The sequence below is a fragment of the Macaca fascicularis genome, chromosome 16, assembly GCF_037993035.2.
Source record: "Macaca fascicularis isolate 582-1 chromosome 16, T2T-MFA8v1.1".
NCBI classification, from domain to species: Eukaryota; Metazoa; Chordata; class Mammalia; order Primates; family Cercopithecidae; genus Macaca; species Macaca fascicularis.
The window spans coordinates 79,777,894-79,800,989 of record NC_088390.1 but is presented as its reverse complement, the minus strand read 5'-3'; the positions used below and the strand labels follow the sequence as shown (position 1 = coordinate 79,800,989).

Sequence of the window (23,096 nt, the reverse complement as noted above, 5' to 3'; positions counted from 1 at the left end):
TCCATTCTAGAGCTTACCCCTGCCCCAGCCAGAGCCCTGCACGGGGAGCGCCCTTCCTCCAATTCTCAGCCACCCTCACTGCTGCACCTAATGACAAGTCCCGGCAGGAAACTCCCAGGTGGGAAAATGACCACTATCCCTGTCTTATTTTAAGCTTTTGAAATATTTTTGCCTGGCTCTGGCCCCACCTCCTATTGCCTCATTAGCTGGAGGTTAAAAGAACTCTCCTCCTTTTTGTTTTTGTTTTTTGTTTGTTTATCTGTTTTGTTTTGAGATGGAGTTTTGCTCTTGTTGCCCAGGCTGGAGTGCAGTGGTGCAATCTCGGCTTACTGCAACCTCCGCCTCCCAGGTTCAAGTGATTTTCCTGCCTCAGCCTCCCGAGTAGCTGGGATTACAGGCCTGCACCACCACACCCGGCTATTTTTGTATGTTTAGTAGAGATGGTGTTTCTCGATGTTGGTCAGGATGGTCTCGAACCCCCGACTTCAGGTGATCCACCTGCTTTAGCCTCCCAAAATGCTGGAATTATAGGAGTGAGCCACTGCGTCCGGCCAAGAGCTCTCCAGAAAAAAAAAAAAAAAAAAGAGGGGCATCATAAGGGAAGGGTACCCAGGAATTGGGGGAAGGAGGGCTTGGCTTCCTGCTTCCCTGAGCTGCGCCAAGGGTGTGATTCTCCGCATGTGAAGCACCAAAACCAGGAGAGAGGGGGTTGAAAACCAGCACAGCCAGGCTGGGAGAGAGCTGGGCTGGAGAAGCATTAGTGGGGATATTTATTTGAAAGCCTGTTTAAAACTCTGTAACATTCACCTAATGGGAAAATTTGAAAAGAATTCAACTGGATTTGTCCTTGTTAAACTAACATTAAGGATGTTTAACAGCTGTCTCAGGCCCATCACATTAAAATCCAGAGATATACTTGACAAACTAATGGCTTTGTTTGTCATTGGGAGAATGGGTGGAGGGAAGCAGAGCTGGTGTGGGTGGCGCTCCTGGCTCCACTGCACCCACATTCCATGAAGTCTCCAGCTTCCTGCTCAGACAAGCCCCTTTTCCCTGCCTGAAGACCTGGCCTGAGAAGGGGCTGCATGATGGGATCCCAGCAAGGGAAAATGGCTGAGGTAAACAGCCCATTGCTGCACCCCAAAGCACAGCAGCCTCCTTTTCCCTCCTAACCAGCCCACCTAGTCCCACTCTTGGTTATGAGCTTCAAAGAGGTAGAAACTCCAGTCAGGTACAATGGCTCACACCTGTCATCCCAATACTTTGAGAGGCCAAGGTGGGCAGATCACCTGAGGTCAGGAGTTTGAGACCAGCCTGGCCAACATGGCAAAACCCTGTCCCTACTAAAAATACAAGAATTAGTCGGGTGTGGTGGCATGCACTTGTAATCCCAGCTACTCAGGAGGCTGAGGCAGGAGGATCACTTGAACCATGGAGGCAGAGGTTTCAGTGAGCCAAGACCGTACCATTGCACTCCAGCCTGGGTGATAAGAGCAAAACTCTGTCTCAAAAAAAAAAAAAAAAAAAAAAGACTGGGCACAGTGGCTCACGCCTGTAATCCTAGCACTTTGGGAGTCCGAGGCGGGCAGATCACAAGGTCAGGAGATTGAGACCATCCTGGCTAACATGGTAAAACCCTGTCTCTACTAAAAATACAAAAAATTAGCCAGGGATAGTGGCATGCACCTGTAGTCCTAGCTACTCGGGAGGCTGAAGCAGGAGAATCGCTTGAACCCGGGAGGCAGAGGCTGCAGTGAGCTCATACCACTGCACTCTAGCCTCAGCAACAGATCGAGACTCTGTCTCAAAACAAACAAACAAACAAAATGAGGTAGAAACTGATACCCAGAAAGGGAACTGGAGGGAGACAGGACTTCCAGAAGTTGATGTTACCAGGCGACCTGTAGCCTTTGAGTACATCAGTCCTGAACAGATTTAGGATTAGGGTTAAGGCTTGGATTCTGGAATGGCCCTGCATTTCTAAATTCATTAGCATTCATTTGTCATTTACTTATTCATTCATCGACATTCACTAATCCATGCTGAGAATATTTCTTCAGTGTCTGGACACTCATGATGCAGAAGTAACCACACACAGCCGTGGAGGCTGTGACCTGGGAAAGGGCAAAATTCCAAGGGGATACCTGGAAGCCCCTCGCCCAAGCTTGCGGTAGGGGCCAGGGAAGCTTCCTTTGGGTGGTCTCGGTGTCTGGACATGAACGTGCTGTGTCTGGGTCTGGTTGACAGCGTCAGCACCGTGTTTAGAATTCTCTGCAAACTAAACGTGGTGGGATGTAGGCGGTAAGAGGCTGGGGAGAGGGGTGGCAGGAGGGGCTCTGGGAGGCTGGGGACTGGGAGGTACAGTCAGGCTGCCCCCTTTGGGTTTCCGCTCCCACTCCCTGGAGGTTCGGAGCCCCTCAGGCCCCTGTCAGAGGAATCTTTTTCCTCTTCCCAGAGCCATCACGCTGGAGAACACCCTTGTCATCCTGTCAACGGTGGCCCCTGACGCAGGTCGCTACTACGTGCAGGCTGTTAACGACAAGAATGGGGATAACAAGACCAGCCAGCCCATCACGCTCGCCGTGGAGAGTAAGTACGCGCAGGGCCGGGACCGATCACGCAGCAGGTCATTAAATCTTGGCAATGGTGCTCCAGGGGATCATTGAGAAGATGGAGTGGCAGAGGAGGGGGCCAGGGAAGCTGGGGGACAGCCAGGGGAGCCTTCCCAAGGAGGAGGAGACACAGCAGAGCCAGGGGTGCCCGGGCAGAAAGGGAGCAGCTGAATGCTGGAGCCTGTTCCCATGACATGCCTGAGATCCTGCATCGGTAGAGAGGATGCTTAGCTCCACTGTTAGCAGGGCTACCAGGGACCCAGGGAGGGATGGGGCAGAGGAAGAGTGTGTGCGTGTGTGAGTTGCAACCACTATCGGGACTCAGATGCGACCAGGAGGGCATGCGGGTGATTGCAGGGTTGAAGCTTGTTTTTACAGAAATATACTAACTGCCTCTAGTTGGCTGTCACATAAAAAGTGCTGTCTATATTAGGAGCCAGGTGGTCCCTGCTGATGGGAACACAGGCCCTCTGCCCAGGCACCCACCTAAAACACCTCCAGCGTCAGACACCTCCAGCTCCCTGGGCGAAAGGGACGAAGCCCTCTCTAGAACTCACCACACAGTGAGACACACATAAAAGCATGACTCCCTCGGTGTGCTTTGGCAAAGAGACGCTTGTCCAGCCAAGACTGAAGCCAGTTTTCTTGGGAGGGACAAGATGCTGGGATGTTCTTTCTGGCCTGGTTCTCCCTACTGGACTAGCCCTTCCCTCTATACTCTGTTCCCAAGACAGAGAAGGACAGCCCAGGAGCAACCCAGGCCCAAATCCCAGAGTATGTGGGGCAAGGCCAGAGCTTCCTGCAGCAGCAGCAGCTGAGCCATCACACAAGCTGGAGGAGGCAGATGTTCATCTCCCTCCACATCTGTACAACTCCTGCTCTCAAAGCAAGCCTCTTTTATCATCCTTGGTCATGATAGTACTTGCCCACCAGTGGCAAGATGAGGGTACGGACCAGCCTGGGGCCTTTCTGTGCTCTTATTCTGATCCTAGCCTCTGCTGTCAGTGTCCAGAGGGCCCAGGACATTTCCAGGCCTTGCCATCCCCATTCCAGGGCCTTTCAAACTTCAGCAGGAACCACTTCCCATTATCTCAGGGATCTCCTTCCCCTACTCAGCATCCAGTCTGCCTTGAAGGAAATCTGAATGTGGGGAGGAGAGTTTCATTCTGGAGACTGACCCATCAGGGTCGCAAGTATATCTGGAGACTGACCATCAGGGTTGAGGGTGTAACCTCTAACATCAAGCCAGGGTCTCAGTCAAGTCCCAGCAGCCTGGGTCCCAGCCCAAACCCTGGGGCTGCTGTTTCTATAGGAGAAGGGAATTTAGTCATCAAAGAGAGATGCTTCTCCCCACGCATTTTCTAGTGATCAGATTCCCTGGAGTCTCATGGAATCCCATCATTTGGTAAGAAACAATGTCAAAGACACCGGAGTGGTTCGTGGTCCAGGTCAAAGCCAGGCATCCTCCTGGGTGACTCATTTTACCCTGAGACAGAGTCAGGGCCTTCCTCTTTGTTCCCTTCCTCCGGTACCCAGCTCCTCCTCACAGGTGTTAAACTAGGGTACTCTTCCTGGCTGACTTTGGGGTTATTCGCTCTCTGCTCCATCCCAAACCACCCGACCCTCCAGCTGGCCCCAGGGAGATGGGCAGGGCCCCTCTCTTACCCCCTGTACCCACCCAAGCCCTGCCCAGTCGCCTGCTCCTCCCACCCCACTGCCTCTTGGCCTCCTGCCGTCACACGCTGATTTATCCTGAATTCAGAGCAGAATCAGCTGATTTTTAGCTAATTTCTCTTCCCACAAGTGACTGCACTTGAAAACCCTCTTCCTCTCCGTGACACAAATCCCCAGCCTGCCTGCCTGCCAACCAATTTGTGAGGAGCAATTGCCGCTTCGCCCACCACCAGCGCCAGCTCCCTTCATTTCTCTCCTGGGTCTCACCCCTCCCTCTGCTCTCCCCTCTGCGCCGCTTCCTCCATCCCTTCTGGACTCCCTTTCTGTACCTCTTTATAGGGACCCTATGCTCTTCAGAACCAGAGAAGGAAAGCGCAAGTCCGGTGACCCCAGAAGTTGCCCCCTGCTCAGGATAACCCTGGTGACCTCATTCAGACTGTCACAGCTCCTGAAAACCCCATGCTTGGGTGGATACCCGGGGATCAGTGCTACACTGCCGAAAGGAAATAGAATGCGAACCACATGCGAAATTTTAAATTTTCCAGTAGCCCCGTTTTTTACCAAGTAAAAAGAAATCGTTGACATTCATTTTATTACTCTATTTTATTTAACCCAACATAACAAGATGTTATCTTTTTAACATACAATCAATGTAAAGAATATTAATGGGATATCTTCCATTGGTTTTTTGCATACTAAGTCTTTGAAATCCTTGTGTATTTTACGCTTATATCACATCTCAATCTGGATGTGAAATTTTCATCCGAAATACGTGATCTGTATTTAGATTTCACAAAATTTATAGCTGAAAAGTAGAGTCGTATGCCTAAGTTGTTCCACACATGCTTAAAAGTGTTCTAATAACTGAATTGGGGATCCGTTCTTAATTAAATGTAAATTAGTTTAAATTAAATCACATTAGGTCAAAGGGGCACCATCCACATTGCAGGAGCTCATAGGCACGTGTGGCTTGTGGCCCCCACATTGGGTTGCTCAGGTCACAGGGCCTGGATACCCTGGTTCCTGGGCAGCTGGAGAACAGGCATCCCAGAAGCCTGTCCAGGAGAGGGGAGAAGCTCATACCCCTGCCCCACCGCTCACCAACCTGTGGCCCAGGCGAGTCCCATGGTCCCTGAGCCTCAGTTTTCCCATCTGTAAAGTGGTGCCTATGGCAAAGTTGGGTGGATTAAATGAGGTGGTCCAGGGCCAGGCGCAGTGACTCATGCCTGTAATCCCAACACTTTGGGAGGCCAAGGCAGGTGGATCACCTGAGGTCAGGAGTTCAACACCAGCCTGACCAACATGGAGAAACCCCGTCTCTACTAAAAATACAAAAAAATTAGCGGGGCATAGTGGCACGTGCCTATAATCTCAGCTACTCAGGAGGCTGAGGCAGGAGAGTCGCTTGAACCCGGGAAGCAGAGGTTGCGGGGAGCCAAGATCGTGCCATTATACTCTAGCCTGGGCAACAAGAGCGAAACTCGGTCTCAAAAAAAAAAAAAAGGTGGCCCAGGTGGGTCACATGGTCTCAGAGCCTCAGTTTCCCCATCTGTAAATTGGTGCCTATGGCAAAAATGGGAGGATTCCATTAGGTGATTCGGGGAGAATGGATCACGTTAGATGTCCCTTGTGGCTGTTACGCAAAGCGTCTGGGGCAGTGAGATCCAGCGTGGCCTCCCATGTGGGGAGCCCCCAACACTTCCTCCCACCCCAGGGCCCGCTCTATGGCAGGAGCTCACCGGGAAGACACCCTTCCTCTTTGCTTGGGCTCGCCTGTGATTTTCATGGTTTGACTTTTGGGGCCCCATTTACCCCAATAACCCACTTGTGCTGGGATGACCTTCATTTACAGTAAATCTGCTTCTCTCAGACCCACTCAACTCCCCCTGTCTCCCAGGAAGCCACCCCATGAAATGCCCGAAGCCTTGCCCAGCACCCTGCAGGGCTTAACGTGCGTCCCCGAACCTGTGACTCCCACGTCTCCATAGCCTCTGAGTCTATCGCTTGGACTAGGGCTGGTGGGGAGAGGTCTTCCCTGCACAGGCAGGCAAATCTCCAGGAGGGGAGGCTGTCATTTATTGAGCACCTACTGTGTGCCAGGCACTCTGCACTCACCCCAGACCAGACCAGCTGCCCCCTTCCTGGCAACCATCACATGCTCTTTCATTCATTAACCCCATGAGCGTTGATTAGACTTCCTCTGGGACCTTGCCCTCCATGAGGACAGACCCTGGCCATCTCACTTGGTGGGGAATCTCCGGTGCCTGCAACACAGCCTGGCACGTGTCAAGCATTCACCCAGGAAAGAATTGTTGAGCTGGGGCCTGAATTCACACAACCTTGAGACGTAGTGACTTTCATCCCATTTCACCCCTGAGAAGTCTGAAACTCAGTAGGATGAAGTCACCAGGACACCCAGGGGCAGAGCTAGGCTTTGAGCCCAGGCCTTCCTCACTCCTGGGACCCTTTCTCCCTGTGCCAGCATCGCTGGCCACCTCAGCCCCCGTCGAGCCCTGCAGGCTGCCACCTGGGCCTGAGCACGTGGCCATCTCTCCTCCATTCCTTCCAGAGCCAACGAGCCAGCTCCGAGCCCTGGGGCAGCCCTCGTGTTTTTAAACTCAGAACTCGCCTTCCTCGAGGGCTCCCTGTTTACTTGGCTGTGCCGCGCAGCGCTCTGGCTTGGGCTCTAACTGTCTGTCTCCTACTTGTGCCCCATTAATCTGAGCCATGGTACCTGTGCACCCTCGCATGTAATAAACAACTTAGAGCACACTTTTATGGATTCAGCTATATCAGCAGCTTTCAATCCGATCGCTCTTTATGGCACCTACATGAGGCTTTTATATTGTTGCAATTATTTTGCTTTATATGCTTCCTTTCTTTCCCCCTTCATTTTACTTTATTTTTTACATTTTATTCCCATTCTTCCTGGGCCTTTTCTAGCAAGGCCTGGAGTCAAGGAAGGAAAACCTGCCCAGGGCTGACAAGGTGGCCCAGAGTGGCAGTGGAGCCACTGGGCACCCTCCCCCGACCCCATAAAGAATGGCCTGTGACTGTCACACCGGGGCCTGGTGTGTCATTGTGGCCTACTACCTCCAGAACCTTCTGGAAAGGGGCCAACTGGATAGATTTGTTGTGGAGAAAAAGTCCTCAGAGGCTGTATTTTCAGGAGCCATGGATCAGGCATACACAGAATATTGGAGTTTCTGCCAATATCGGGCCTACACTGACCCACCAAGATAAAAACTTGGCCTCTACTTTTTTTGTTTTGTTTTTATTATGTGTTTTTTGCTTGTTTGTTTTCTGTTTTGTTTTTTGGAGATGGAGTCTCACTCTGTCACCCAGGCTGGAGTACAGTGGCGCGATCTCAGCTCACTACAAGCTCCACTTCCCAGGTTCACGCCATTCTCCTGCCTCAGCCTCCCGAGTAGCTGTGACTACAGGTGCCCACCACCACGCCTGGCTAATTTTTGTCTATTTTTTAGTAGAGACAGGGTTTCACCTTGTTAGCCAGTATGATCTCAATCTTCTGACCTCGTGATCCGCCCGCCTCGGCCTCCCAAAGTGCTGGGATTACAGGCGTGAGCCACCACACCCAGCCTTCTACTTTTAAAAATACTCAAAATGAAAAAAAAGAAAATGCTACCACCTCTATTAGAAGAGTTTGGAGTGTTTCTCTTTTTTTGTGTTTTTTTTCCAATAAAACCCACTTATGGGAAGTTCTTTTTCATTTCAATCATCGACCCTGGGAAGTGGACGATGGTAACTCGAGTTCCATTCATTTGTTCACTTCACACACGTATTTGAGCACTTACTGTGTGCCAGGCATGCTTCTTCCTGCTGGAGGAGTGGTGGTTGTCAAGACCGCATGACCTGGCGTGGTGGCTCACGCCTGTAGTCCCAACACTTTGGGAGGCTGAGGCAGCTGGATCACCTGAGGTCAGGTGTTCGAGACCAGTCTGGCCAACATAGTGTAACCCTGTCTCTAATAAAGATACAAAAATTAGCCGGGCGTGGTGGTGGCGCATATAGTCCCAGCTACTTGGGAGGCTGAGGCAGGAGAATGGCTTGAACCTGGGAGGCAGAGGTTGTGGGGAGCCAAGATTGCACCACTGCACTCCAGCCTGGGCAACAGAGCTAGACTCCGTTTCAAAAAAAAAAAAAGACTGCATGAGTCAGCTCATGGTGCTGTAACAAAGCACTGCAGCTGGAGGCTTACAAAGCAGACGTTCTGGCTCCCACCATCCTGGAGGCTGGAAGTCCCAGACTGGGAAGCCAGCACGGTCAGCTTCTCTTCTCAGCTTGCAGATGTCTGCCTTCCAGTGGTGTCCTCACATGGCGGAAAGAGAGCCAGCTCTGGCCTCTTTCTCCTCTTACAAGGACATGAATCTGAAATATGGAAATATTCACACCTAACAAGTACCTGGAAACCTGCTTTCTAAGAGTTTCATCCTTAACTCTTTAATTTCATTCAATGGGAGAATTAAAGTATTAGATGCTTTTCTAAGCAAAAGTTGACAATATGTCAAGAGAATATTTTTCTTTTTCCTTGGGACCCTCATTGGCCCTCATGAGGCCCGGCCCTCGTGGCCTCATCTAAGCCTAATCACCTCCCAAGGGACCCCTCCAAATGCCATAACATTGGGGGTTAAGGCTTTACATATGAATGTGTGGGGGACACAGCTCAGTCCACAGGAAAGACCCATGAGGTTCCTGGTGATGGAGAATTTTAGTCTCTTACGGCCTGCACAACAAAGTACTACCAGCTGAGCAGCTCACAACAGAAATTGAGCCTCTCGCAGTTCTAGAGGCCTGAAGTCTGAAAATCAAGGTGTCGGCAGGGCTATACTTCTCCAAAGATTCTAGGGGAGTCTCATTTCTTGCCTCTTCCTGGCTTCCAGCGGTGGCCAGCAATGCTTGGCATTCCTTGGCTTGTGGCCACATCCCTCCACTCTGCCTCTGTCTTCACAGGGGCTTCTGGCCTGTGCATCTGTGTCTCAATTTCCCTCTTCTTACAAGGACGCCAGTCATATTGGATCTTGAGTCCACTCCGATCCAATATGCCCTCACCTTAACTAATTATACCTGTAATGATCCTATATCCAAATAAGGTCACATTTACAGGTGCTGGGTGGGCATGAATCGGCGGGAGGTGTGTGGGGAGAGGGGGCGGGTGACTCTGTTTGACCTAGTACAGAGAGTTTGCATTCTGGTGGAGGAAGTGGACAATGCAGAACTAAACCAACAAGGTCAACCCAGGCAGAGGGAAGGATCTGAAGGGAATGGAATAGGACAGGGTGGTGGTGGGGAGAGGGGGTGTGGCTGCTTTACAGGAGGGGGGGGGAAGGCTGTCAAGGTCAGCAAAGTCTCTCCTTGGACCCTGGTGTGGTGGCTCATCAACAGAGGAAGAGGAGGGATCAGGTAGTCCCTGGGGTCAGTGTCTGGAGGTCTGCTCTGGGGCTGCCCCTATGGCCACCTCCTCCACTCGGTGAGGACAAAGGCCTCCCAGGGTGTCAGCCTCTAATGAGGCCAGGCAGGGTTAGGATTTCCAACCTCTGCCCCCAGCTAACATCTGGTCTCTCCCCAGATGTAGGGGGGCCTGCAGACCCCATCGCACCCACCATCATCATCCCACCTAAAAACACCAGCGTGGTGGCCGGGACCTCGGAGGTTACCTTGGAGTGTGTGGCCAATGCCAGGTGGGTAGTGCCTCTTCCCTCGCTCCTGCGCCTCTAACTCCAGCTGCTGCTCCCAAACTTCGGGCTCCAGGGAGAGCAGCCAGAAGCCACATCACCTGAGGATCCAGGACGGAGGAGGAGGGATGCAGGGAGACCCGCTGGCTGTTGTCAGAGGGTTGCTGTGTGCAACCAGCGTCGGCTCGTTCTCTGCAGCCCAAGAAGAGAAAACCAGTCCCTGGATGGAAGTTACAGGGAAGGGGACGGTAGCCTGGGACATACGGGACCGGAGGGAGGGTGGACTCACTTCTAACCCTTGGAGGAGCCCAGAGGGAGCAGGTGGCCTCTCAAAGCAGAGCCCGCTTGCATGCAGGGGTGTGCAGGAGGGAAGTGTGCATGGGAAACAGTTCACATGGTGGTTAAGAGTACGGCTTTGGGCGCGATGGCTCATACCTGTAATCCCAGCACTTTGGGAGGCCAAAGCGGGAGGATCACCTGAGGTTGGGAGTTCAAGACCAGCCTGACCAACATGGAGAAACCCTGTCTCTACTAAAAATACCAAATTGGCCGGTTATGGTGGCACATGCCTGTAATCCCAGCTACTCAGGAGGCTGAGGTAGGAGAATCACTTGAACCCAGGAGGCAGAGGTTGCAGTGAGCCGAGATTGCACCATTGCACTCCAGCCTAGGCAACAAGAGCGAAACTCCGTCTCAAGAAAAAAAAAAAAAAGAGTACGGGCTTTGTAGGAGGGCAGATTGGGGGTTAGGAACCACCAGGGCCCTTCCCAGCCATGGGCAGCCCTCACCTCACCCACACAGGAAACAATTATGTAACCCCTGAGCCTCATGATGTGCAGCTAAGTGCCTTCCATGCCCTGCGCCATGCTAAGCACCTTCCCACAAGACCTCCTTTCTCCCAAAACAACCGTATGGCATAGGTGTCACCACTTAAGAGCCCAAAGAGGGCAAGCGGACTGCCCAACGTCACCAAGCTGGATGATAGCTGAGTTGAAATGCACTGCCCCCTCCCCCCAGGCCCGTATTCACTGCTGTGCTCTGGGCCTCCGTCTCCACATCTGTAAAATGGGAATGATCTAAGCATCAACCCCAGCGGAATGCGCATAGGCAGCGCACTAACCCAGCCTGACCTGACCCTTCCTAAGTGCACTATGAAGTTAAACCAATGAGATGGGTGGGGGGGTTACACAGATGATCCCCCCGAGGTCCCCTTGACCTGAAGCTTCCTGGAGAGGGACAGTGTGTCCTGTAGCAGCATTTTTTTTTTAAGACAGGGTCTCACTATGTTGCCCAGGCTGTTCTCAAACTCCCAGGCTCAAGTGATCCTCCTGCCTCAGCCTCTCAAAGTGCTGGAATTACAGATGCAAGCCACCATGTCCAGCCTTTTTTGTTTTTGTTATTATTTTTGGCAGCATTTCTAAAAGTATCCTCCTCCAGTCCCAAGTTTCTCACAAGCATGGTGTATTAGCCCGTTTGCTGTGCTATAAAGGAATACCTGAGACACAGTAATTTACAAAGAAAAGAGGTTTATTTGACTCATGGCTCTGCAGGCTGTACAAGAAGCATGGCACAGGCATCTGCTTCTGGGAGGCCTCAGGAAGCTTCCAATCACGGCGGAAGGAGAAAGGGGAGCCACCGTGTCTTATGGCAAGAGAGGGAACAAGAGAGAGGGGAGGAGGAGCTAGGCTCCTTTAAACAACCAGCTCTCACATGAACTAATAGAGTAAGAACTCACTCCATCACCAAGTGCGTGACACCAAGCATTGTGGATCACATTTCCCCATGAGACTTGGAGGGGAAACATATCCAAACCCCAGGACATGGGCAAGGCTGCCAGGGTGCAACTGCGCAGTGAAAGCCCTGAGAAGCCCCTCAATGAAGAACCTGCCCAGCATCACTCGGGCTACTGTCACTCAAGTCACTGTTTCCCAGACGTATGCGGCCACAGAACTCCTTTTCCACGGGGCGCCTCTGAATACCCCCATGGCACTAGCAGGGCCCTACTTTGGAAGATCCATCCTCAGTGACCCACCAGGCGCTAAACAGGAGTTGCCTGGACAGACCAAGTCTTGGGGGTGCAGGGGGTGCAGGGGCTGGTGATGGTGGAAAGCCAGGCCAGAATCACACCCTTGCTCTTCTCTTGCAGTTGGAGGGTGGGTTTCTCTGTCTGTCTGTCTGTCTGTCTGTCTTGTCTGCCCTTATTTCCCCTTTTCAAACTCTGGGTGTTTCATGTTGCTGTCTGTCACTTGCTCTCATCCTCATCTCCTCCATGTCACTGATCTGTGGTTGGGTGGGGCACAGCACACAGGGAAGACCAGAAGAAAGAGCTGCAGGCCAGGCTGCTTTCCTGCTTTGCCTGAGCCACCAAGCTCTGAGTTCCAAGTCCATCAGCAGGCCCTGGTCCAAGCACTTCACTGGCACTAATGCATTCACCTTGGCTACAACCCCCTGAGTAGGCACAGATGCGCCCACTTTACAGAAGAGGAAACTGAGACCCAGAGCCCAGTAGGAATTTGCCCAAGATCTTGCATCTACAAAGTGGCAGGAAGGTGGCAAACCCAGGCAGCCCGGGCTCCCAAGCCCACACTCCTTACCACCCCCTGCCCTGCCTCTCAGGCCTCCGGGAGTCCTCATGGCTGAACACTGGCCTTCCCTTGCCCTCTGCAGGCCCCTGATCAAGCTGCATATAATTTGGAAGAAGGACGGGATGTTGCTGTCAGGCGGCATCAGTGACCACAACCGCCGGCTCACCATCCCCAACCCCACTGGCAGCGACGCTGGCTACTACGAGTGCGAGGCTGTCCTGCGCAGCAGCAGCGTCCCCTCTGTGGTCCGGGGCGCCTACCTCTCGGTGCTGGGTGAGACAGGGCGGGGCTGCTAGGGCTCCCCTGAGGAGTAGGGGCAGCACGGGGAGGGGCCTTCTTAAGGGTGACCTCCACAGTGGCTGGATCAAAGGAAGCATGGCTCTGATCCCCTCCCCTGGTCCTTCCTCCTACAGAACCGCCGCAGTTTGTCAAGGAGCCAGAAAGACACATCACTGCAGAGATGGAGAAAGTGGTGGACATCCCCTGTCGGGCCAAAGGTAATGAGGCGGCACCGATGGAGGGGGACAAAGACCCCAGATCTTCAGCCTCTCTCGTCCTTGTCATGGACATTTCTAAATTCCAGCTTCTTCTCCAGACCATGTCACTAAGCAGAGCGTCTGTCTGGCTGTCTGAGCAGGCACCCCAGGAAACAAACAGGCCAAATTACCATAATCTCAGGCTGGAAATCAACCTTTACAGTACCATAACTTGAGGGTTACAAATGAACCCAACTTACCGTAATTTCAGGACAGGTGACAGACCCAAATTGCCCATAATTTGAGAGCTGTAGACAATGACAAATTACCGTAATGCCAGAACTAGCAGCACCCGGGCGCATCTCACCTGAGATGTGTCTTATAAACTTGGCCTGTTTCCTGGGCCATTTTGCTCCATCTCCTCTGCCAGCTCCCTCTGCTATTCCTATTTAACCCCCCTTGAAAGAGTTCCTGGAGAATTTCTACTTTCCCCTTCCTCATCATCCTTCCTTCTGATTCAGTTCCACCAAAAGAGCCTGCAGCCAGGGTGAAATCCGGGATGATAAAGAGAGAAGAGCGTGCACAGTGGGACACGCTGAGCAAAGGGGCAAAATGTGGCTCTGCAGGAGCGAGGATTGCACTGGAGGGGATGAGTAATGACTTCCCTTCTGAGACTCCACAAGGGGAAGGCAAAGATCCATCCATTCAGGCAGCAAATATATTTTGAGGACTTACCATGTGCCGATAGTGTCCTCAGGAGTGGGGAGATACAGAATAAACCAAACAGCCAGATCCCTGCTCCTGTAGAACATAACATTCTCGGGAGGGAGATGGGCAAGCCGATAAACAAATAAAGATACCTTATTTAATCTCATCTAAAATGCCATGGGTTGTAAGATGCCCCATTATTTTATGGACTACTAAGAAAGAAAAAAGGCAGCCAATTAAATTATGACATGCTGTCGATTATAAGACACCTCCTGATCGCGGAGACGTGACGTGGGAAAGAGAGCGCATGGTGGATTGGATGAAATGCAGCATCACAGGCTGTCAGGATTGGAGGGTGCCGGGAAGGGAAGGCAAATAAGCTTAGTGGAGACAGGGCCGTGGGGTGCTCCTTGGGACAGGGTGTGGCCAGCTCTTCTGGGGGAAGTCTTTTTGTTTTCTTTTTTGAGATGGAGTCTCGCTCTGTCGCCCAGGCTGGAATGGAGTGGCACGATCTTGGCTCACTGCAACCTCTGCCTCCCAGGTACAAGGAGGTAGCCTCCTGGGTAGCTGGGATTACAGGCATGCACCAGCACACCAGGCTAATTTTTGTATTTTTAATAGAGACAGGGTTTCACCATGTTGGTCAGGTTGGTCTCGAACTCCTGAGCTCAGGTGATCCACCCGCCTCAGCCTCCCAAAGTGCTGGGATTACAGGCATGAGCCACGGCGCCCAGCCTGGCTGGGGAAACTTCTGAAAACGTGCCAGGCTGAGAGTGGGGAGAGGAGCCTCCTTTCACCTCCATGTGCAAAGCCGGTATGGGGGGCTTCCAGGTGCCCCCCAGGGAACACTGGACCCTCTACATGTTCTTCAACACAGGGCGCCATGCGTTTGGGAAAGTATCCCCACTTGGAGGTTCCCAGAGCACACGTGTGTCTGCTAAGTATTGCAATAAAAAATAAGAAATTGGGCCAGGTGCAGCAGCTCACACCTGTCATTCCAGCACTTTGGGAGGCTGAGGTGGGAGGAATGCTTGAAACCAAGAGTTCTAGACCAACCTAGGCAACCTAGCAAGACCCCATCTCTACACAGATAGAAATAAAAAATAAAATAAATAAATTAGTTTGTCCAATCCAGCGTTTCCATGCTAAACTGATCCCAGGATCTTTACTCTATCCCAAAGACTTTGAGAATTGTCACTCTAAGAGCATCTTCCTCCTCTCCCTAGACCCAAAGTGGCACCTCTGAGAAGGTTCTAGACACCAAGATTCACCAGGGACCCCCTCGCAGATTTCCAGGCCTGGCCTCCGCCCAAGCACCCCTCCTAGGCGGAGAGGAGGCAGGAGGCAGGTTGAGAGTGGGTCCACGTCTTGCCCACAGGTGTGCCGCCGCCCTCCATCACCTGGTACAAAGATGCGGCCGTGGTGGAGGTGGAGAAGCTGGCCCGCTTCCGGCAGCGCAGCGACAGGGGCCTGCAGATCAGCGGCCTGGTGCCCGATGACACCGGCATGTTCCAGTGCTTCGCCCGCAATGCAGCCGGCGAGGTGCAAACTTCCACCTACCTGGCTGTCACCAGTAAGTCGGGCCTTCCCTTGTCCTGCCCGTGAGCCCCTCTTCCCAGTACACGGCTTTCCTCCAAGGTCTTCTCAGGGGGCTCTTGAGCACAGCATGCTCCGTGATGCAGAGAGGATCCCCAAGGCTGCCTGCTGCCCAGCAGCCTGGGGCACAGCCAGTTACCCCTGCTGCCTCTGCAGCCCCGAGTCCAGAGCCCTGGAGGAAATCTCCAGTCCCTAGAAGTTCTCTCCAGTGTCCTGGGGCCCAGGTTGGGTTCACGGCTTTTTGAGAAAAGGAGCTATGAAACCAACCATGGGTACCAGCTCTGGCATTTCAACTGCCCCTGGGTTCCCAGGCAGAGCTGAAGTGACCCCATTCCAGAGGACCTGCTCATGTTTCCAAAGAAGAAAACTGGTGCTTTTCTCTTAGTTCTCCTGCTTGCAAATCCCTTTCTGCCCTTGGAGTCTCTGTCGGGTTGTCATAGTTGCCCTGGCCACTTCCCGGAGCTGTTTTAGCAGTCAAAGGTGATACTGTGGGCCGGGTGCAGTGGCTCACACCTGTAATCCCAGGACTTTGGGAGGTCAAGCGGGGTGGATCACTTGAGCCCAGGAGTTTGAGACCAGCCTGAGGAACACAGCGAAACCTCGTCTACCAAAAATGCAAAAAATTAGCCAGGCACGGTGGCATACACCTGTACTCTCAGCTACTTGGGATGCTGAAGTGGGAGGACCACTCAAGTCCAGGAGGCAGAGGTTGCAGTGAGCCAAGATGTCACCACTGCACTCCAGCCTGTGTGACAGAGTGAGACCCTGTCTCAAAAAAAAGCAGATGATACTGTGAGTGGCCCGTAAGCTCAAAGGTCTGTGTAAGTGCAAAGTACTGGTGGGCTCCTCAGGAAACACGGGGATGTTCAGGGGTCTCTTTGAGCTCCATAGTGTTCATCACCCAGACCCACAGAGGCCCCAGACAGGGCAGCTGTGGGGCAGAGAGCTTTTGGGTGTGCCCCAAAGGTGGCTACCAAGGGGCTGCTGTCTTGCTTCTGACTTCCAAGTACAGGTGAACTTAGCTCTGTTCCGGTGTCTGGCGAGCTCCTTCCTTGAGTGCTGGGATGAAGCAAGGGGAGCGCAGAACCAGGAGGCTGCTCCAACCCTAAACAGTGGCCACAGCCAAATGGAGGTCCTGGGGCAGGGCCACTTAGAAAGTGGCCAAGTCCCCCTCTTGACTGTGGCTGTTTTTCTTTTAAGAAGCCAGAGCCTTCCTTTCACTTTTGGCTTGTGAACCCCAATAACCTTGTCAGGGAGGATGTGAACTGCCTTCTGGGGTCTTCAGTTTCCCCCAAATGCAGGCCTGAGAATCCAAGCAGGGTAGGGACTGGTGTCACCTGGGTCCTTCCACAGGGCAGGTGACATAGGGGAGTCCTCATGGCCCCTCTGGGCTTCCTCCCAACACTGGGGCCCCATCAAGATGCCCACATCCTTCCTAGTGGAGGCCCCTGACCATGGGAGGCAGAGGATGAGGGCCTGGCCCTCGGTGGGCTTGGAGGCCCCTGGACCTCTGACTTGGAGGGCCAATCCCAGGGTGTGGCTAAAAGGCCCCAATTCTCTGTTTGCAGGCATCGCCCCTAACATCACCAGAGGCCCCCTGGACAGCACGGTGATCGACGGCATGTCAGTGGTGCTGGCATGTGAGACCTCGGGGGCTCCCCGACCAGCTATCACTTGGCAGAAAGGTAGATGGGACAGACCTTCAGAGTGTGGCTGTGTGACAGCCAGAACTAGGCTCTGGAGCCTGCCAGGATGGGTTCCCCATGTACACTTGTGAAGGTCGTACGCTGTACAGCCCAAGAGAGCATCTCTCGGCCGGGTGTGGTGGCTCATGCCTGTAAACCCAGCACCTTGGGAGGCCGAGGTGGGCAGCTCACCCTGAGGTCAGGAATTCAAGACCAGCCTGGCCCAAAGTGGTGAAACCTCATCTCTACTAAAAATACCAAAATTAGCCGGGCATGGTGGCAGGTGCCTGTAATCCCAGCTACTCAGCGGGGCTGAGATAGGAGAATCGCTTGAACCCAGGAGGCAGAGGTTGCAGTGAGCCGAGATTGTGCCATTGCACTCCAGCTTGGGAGAGAGAGCAAGACTCCATCTCAAAAAAAAAAAAAAAAAAAAAAAGAGCATCCCTCACATCCCAGCCTTGCCAGGCTCAAGGTCCAGCTCTTCATCTTCCAAGACCTGCCAGCTTGGTGAGCTACTCACTCTGAGCCTCAGGTTCCCCATCTGTAAACTGGTGACAGTACTATATATATACCCCAGGGTAATGTGAAGACTAGACTATAGCGTACACGTGAGGGGCTCACATTGTGCCTGGGAGGCTGGGAAGCCCAGGAAACAACAGGTGCTTGATGATGAATATTATTCTGGTGGTGGCTGCTGCCAGTCTCCTACCCCGGGCAGCTCAGAGGGCTCCAGACGGCGGGGCCAGCAGAGCCCAAGCCACCTCCGTTAAGTCCATCTGCCCTGTGTACTTCCTCTTCGTCTCTGTGCATGCACACTCACCTTCACAACTCTCCCCATGCACACACACATGCACACACACATGCACACACACATGCATACACACGTACATACACATGTGCACACACACGTACAAACACAGTTGCTCCTTCACACCAGCAAGCCCCAGCTCAGAGGTGCCTCCTCCAAGGACTCACCCTGCCCCAGCCCCCAGCCCTCCCCTCCAGCCCTGCCTCCTTCACTCCCCTCCTTCTCACACACTCGATCATCGGCTTATTCACCTCGCTCATGGCCCGTCTCCCCGCAAAGTCAGGGGTGTCGGTTTTGTCCACTGCCATCTCCCAGGACCTAGAACAGAGCCTGGCACATGGTAGGCACTCAATAAACATTTATGGGGAAAATAGGGGCACAGCTAGGCACGTGCTTACACATGGAAATAAGCACACCCACCCAGCACGCTCAGTTCACTGTGCCTGCACGCAGATACAAACGGACACACGACCCCCGGCTGCACGCATGGAGATTCCCCTCCATACAGAGAGGGGCGTTTCTTTAAAATAGACATAGTCACAAAGACCTGCATTCCCAGGCTCACTCCTGCAGGTGTACTTGCACTCTCTCTTCCTGCCCCTCTTTCTCTGGCCAGGACTCTCCCAGGCTGGACCCCAGGCTCCCTCAGTCCCCCTGCAGAAGGAGGTCTGTCCTGACCAGAGCTGCTGCTGGGGGACACCGTGTCCCTCTCTACCCCACCCCCACTCCAGGCAGCTCCCGTCACTTCCCTTCACTCCCTTGAAGGTGACTCTCTCCAGAAGCATCCTGCCGCAGGACGCCCGTCGTCACCTTGTCAGAGCTGTCCCCCCTCCCAGCCCCCCTACCCAGGTGCCAGCTGCCTCTGAGGGCTGTGCTGGGCTGCTGCTCACCGTCATCAGGAAACTGTGCCCCCTTCTCTGGTGAAGGGCATGTGGTGTGGCGGGCACAGGAGCATCAGGGGACCTGGGCTCTAGGCTGCCTGCTCTGAGACCCTGTGCCCTCATGTCTGTCCCTAAGCCAGAAAGCTCTCCAGGTCTCTCAGCCCCTACCCCAGCCCCACCGCCATCTGTCCTCATTCCTTCCAGCATTTCCAGAGCCGGGGACCTGCGAGGAGACCACACTGCTCTGGAACAGCAGGAGAGGGGCAGGGTGTGCCCTCGGGGGCTATAGGCTGACCCCCACCCTGTTTTGCCCTCAGGGGAGCGCATCTTGGCCAGTGGCTCCGTGCAGCTGCCTCGATTTACGCCCCTGGAGTCGGGCAGCCTTCTCATCAGCCCCACACATATCTCCGATGCTGGGACCTACACCTGCCTGGCCACCAACTCTCGGGGGGTCGACGAGGCCTCAGCAGACCTAGTCGTTTGGGGTGAGTGTGCAGAGCCACAGGGCTTTAAACATTGGTGTGTGTGTGTGTGCATCTCTGTAGGTGCTGAGGACTCAGGACAGCTGTGGGGCACAGGCTCACACCACCAGTGTCTCCACCCCCAGTGCCTGTCCCAGTCAGGGCCCTTCTCATCAGAGGGACAGTGACAAAGTGATTCAGAGGCCAGGGACTAGAAAGCTTCTGCCAGTGATGCTATGCTTGGCCGACTTGAGAGAACACTGAGGTTATAGGAGAGTTGTCTTCATACATTTTAGGGCAGAAATTGGCAAATTTTTTCAAGAAAGGGCCAGATCATAAATATTGTAAGCTTTGTGGGCCAGACGGTCTCTGTCACAACAACTCAACTAGCTTCCGTTTTATCTAGAAAGCAGCCACAGACAATACGTCATCCAATGGGCGTGGCTGTGTTCCAGTAAGGGTGTATTTAGCCAAAAGGCCACCTGCCGGATTTGGCCCCCAGCCTGTAGTTAGCGGACCCCTGCTGTAAGAGAGCTTCTCAGGCCACTTCCAACTTCGGATCCACACCCAGGATGCCTGTGGGCCACTTGTCTGGGCTGAGCCCCGGGGTCCTAGTGTGTGAAGCACTAGACTGGAAATCAGAAATCCCTATTTTTACTCTGGCTGGACCACTGATATGCTGAAAATAGGGCCCTGATCGTCCTTAGAGTTTGATCTCTCCATCCCATACATGGTTTGTGAGGGCAGAATTTAATGAGCCCCCACTATGATGTGGCTTCCGAGAATTAAAGTACCAGGGAGCTCACTGTTCTTTTTAACCATCTGGGGACTTCCGTATGGCACCTAGTCTCCCTCCATCCACCCGGAGTCCAGCCACACGGCCCCCACACCCCTTCTCACCACGCTGTGTCTGCTGTGTCTTTCAGCTCGGACCCGCATCACCAAGCCCCCGCAGGACCAGAGTGTCATCAAGGGCACCCAGGCCTCCATGGTGTGCGGAGTGAGCCACGACCCCCGAGTGACGGTCAGGTACTGGCTCTGCTGTTGACTCCAGGCAAGAGGGGAGGGGGAGCCTCTGGCAATAGCTTGTAGCTGGGCGAGTGTCCACACCAGGGAGGTAAGAGCTGCACAGCCATGCCTTCTCCTGGGCAGTGGCATTTCCAGAGCTGAGTGCAGGGCTGAGAGGTAGGGGATATGAAATAAATACCTGGGAGCTGAGCTACCCTGAATTGAGTTAAGCCAGTTTCCAAGGCGGGAGGTAAAGAGGAAGGGGTGCAGAAAGATGAAGTAAGAGGAATGGGAGAGGGGGTGAGGGAAGGGAAAGGAAGAGGCTTGTGGGTTGGTGAGCATGGATGGCAGGGAGTTGCTGTCTCTGGCCCTGGACACCACCGCTAGTGTCCCCCAGCCTACCCCAAATCTTTGGCCCTCTGGCCTCTGAATGGGCAGCAGAGGGGTCTGGGCAGGTGGATATGGGATCAGCTATAGGGGTGGGGCAGAAGATGACCCCTGGGGGGAACCTGCAAGAGAAGCACATGAAGGAAACTGACATCCAAACCGAGGTCACCCCACCATCTGCCACGGCCAAGCCGGGACCTTGGCAAAGGACTTGACCTCCAGGTAACTCAGTCCCGCTGTGGAAGCCACTAAAAGGGCTGGGAGGAGGCAGCCAAGAAAGGTATAAAAGCTGGGACCTCTCCCAAGCACCCGAACCAAACCCTACCCCCACCCCCAAGGCTTTGGAAGCTCAAACCAGGAGGAAATCGTCCCTGCCTTCTCTTCCTTGAGCTCCAGAATGCTGAGGGAAATGCAACTGCTTCCTTAGAAATAAATATTCCTTGCGTGTTGCTTCTCTATTTTATGAGCAATATCACTGTCAAAGCAACTGGCATCGAGGCTGGAAGGGGCCGGAGCTCCTGCACTGGGAGAAATGGCCTCCTCCTCCTCATGCCGGAGGCAGCTGCGTCCTGGGGCGCCATCTGGTGGTCTCTGGGCCTATGACAGTCTGTACAGCCACACCAAAAGAGACTCCGGGAGCCCAGGTTGATACAAGGGGCTCAGGGCCTTTGGCCAATGCCGATTCTCAGAGAACATATCGGCGGCCCCAGTTTGAGAAACACCTCATTAAGTGTTGACCACTTAAGACAGTCATCACGTGACGCTAGCACAAATGCAAAAATGTACGTAGATGTATTAATAGTTAGAAGATTGTTGACAGAGATTCCAGAATATGCTTATTTCTGGGTTTAATAGACTTTTCTTAAAAAATTAACATACCAACTGTAAAAAAGGTCCTGGGAGAGAACCCACATAGAATACTGCTGTGCATCTCGGGCCCATTCATTATGTAGTAGCTATACTTTTAGCATTCATTAATAGGGAAATTCTGAAATTCAGTACACTTTAAATCAGATTTTATTTATAAAAATGTCATCTTTATAAAGATGACTTATTTATAAAAGTGTCAACTTATATTTGAGAAAGACATACATTGTATTCATTTTCTAGACAATTACTGATGCATAATGGGATTCGGGGGCCTCTTGCCAAGTAACCTGCAGACCCACCCTAGGCCCTTCCAGTGACCTACAGGACAGAAATCCCTGTTCCAGGTTACTGAAGGGGGGTCCTCGCCTTAAATGGAATTAATCATCTAGGACCATCTTTTCAAGATGGGGGGTGGGGAGCAGAATCATCCCTTTGTCACCCCCAAAATTGGCAACGTCTATGCCCAAGGCCACCCCAGCAGCTCCAACCCCAGTCTGTCTTCCTTGGACTGGGGGAACGGGGGCATCCCTTCTGCCCTCCGTCTTGAGGTAGGTCTTGGGGATGGAATGGGACCCAGACCTCAGCAAGTTTTAAAAAGCTCACCAGGTGATTCTAATGTGTCACCAGGATTGAAAACCCTGTTCTATCTGCAAAACACAGCAGGGTTCCCTAAGCAGATTATTAGGTGGGTGCAAACGTAACTGCGGTTTTTGCCTTTGAAAGGAATGGTCAAAACTGCAATTACTTTTGCACCAACCTAATAGAAAGGATCTCAACAACCACATCAGACTGAAGTGGTGCCGCTGAACCCTGAGTGACACGTCCTCAGAGCAGAACCAGGTGCAGGGGTGACGACCTGAGCAGGTGCAGGGGTAAGGGCCTGGGCAGGTGCAGGTTTCCAGCATGAAAACCTCCAAAACAGTTCTAGAAAAAAAAACACTTCTGGCCAGGCGCCATGGCTCACACCTGTAATCCCAGCACTTTGGGAGGCCGAGGTGGGTGGATCACGAGGTCAGGAGATCGAGACCATCCTGGCCAACATGGTGAAACCCCGTCTCTACTAAAAATACAAAAGAAAATTAGCTCAGCCTCCCAATGTGCTAGGATTACAGGCATGAGCCACCACGCCCAGCTGGATTTTGACCATTCTAATAGCTGTGCAGTGATATCTCATTGTTGTTTTAATTTGCGTTTTCCTAATGACATATGATGTACAACATCTTTTCATTTGCTTATTAATCTTCTGTGTACCTTCTTTGGTGAGGCATCTATCAATGACTATTTTTTAATCAGATTGTTTTCTTATTGCCCAGTTTTAAGAGTTCTTTGTAGATTTTGGATAGCAGTGCTTTATCAGAGATATCGTTTACAGGCTGGGCGCAGTGGCTCACGCCTATAATCCCAACACTTTGGGAGGCCGAGGCGGGCTGATCACGAGGTCAGGAGATCGAGACCATCCTGGCTAACACGGTGAAACCCCATCTCTACTAAAAAGAAAAAAAAAAAATTAGCTGAGCGTGGTGGTGGGCACCTGTAGTCCCAGCTACTTGGGAGGCTGAGGCAGGAGAATGGCTTGAAGCCAGGAGGCGGAGCTTGCAGTGAGCGGAGATCGTGCCACTGCACTCCAGCCTGGGCGACAGAGCGAGACTCCG

General features: G+C 52.9%; 1 protein-coding gene across 2 annotated transcripts in view; it reads left to right on the top strand.

Annotated features, from left to right (window-relative positions):
* SDK2 (sidekick cell adhesion molecule 2) overlaps positions 1-23,096 on the top strand; it is a 313,701-nt gene that overhangs the window by 194,596 nt on the left and 96,009 nt on the right. For both annotated transcript variants that reach the window (XM_005584829.5, XM_005584828.5), the window contains exons 5-12: positions 2,456-2,589; positions 9,874-9,985; positions 12,647-12,837; positions 12,978-13,061; positions 15,127-15,321; positions 16,913-17,029; positions 19,036-19,203; positions 20,106-20,208. In XM_005584829.5, the coding sequence (XP_005584886.3) occupies positions 2,456-2,589; positions 9,874-9,985; positions 12,647-12,837; positions 12,978-13,061; positions 15,127-15,321; positions 16,913-17,029; positions 19,036-19,203; positions 20,106-20,208 (1,104 nt within the window). The remainder of the gene's footprint in view (positions 1-2,455; positions 2,590-9,873; positions 9,986-12,646; positions 12,838-12,977; positions 13,062-15,126; positions 15,322-16,912; positions 17,030-19,035; positions 19,204-20,105; positions 20,209-23,096) is intronic.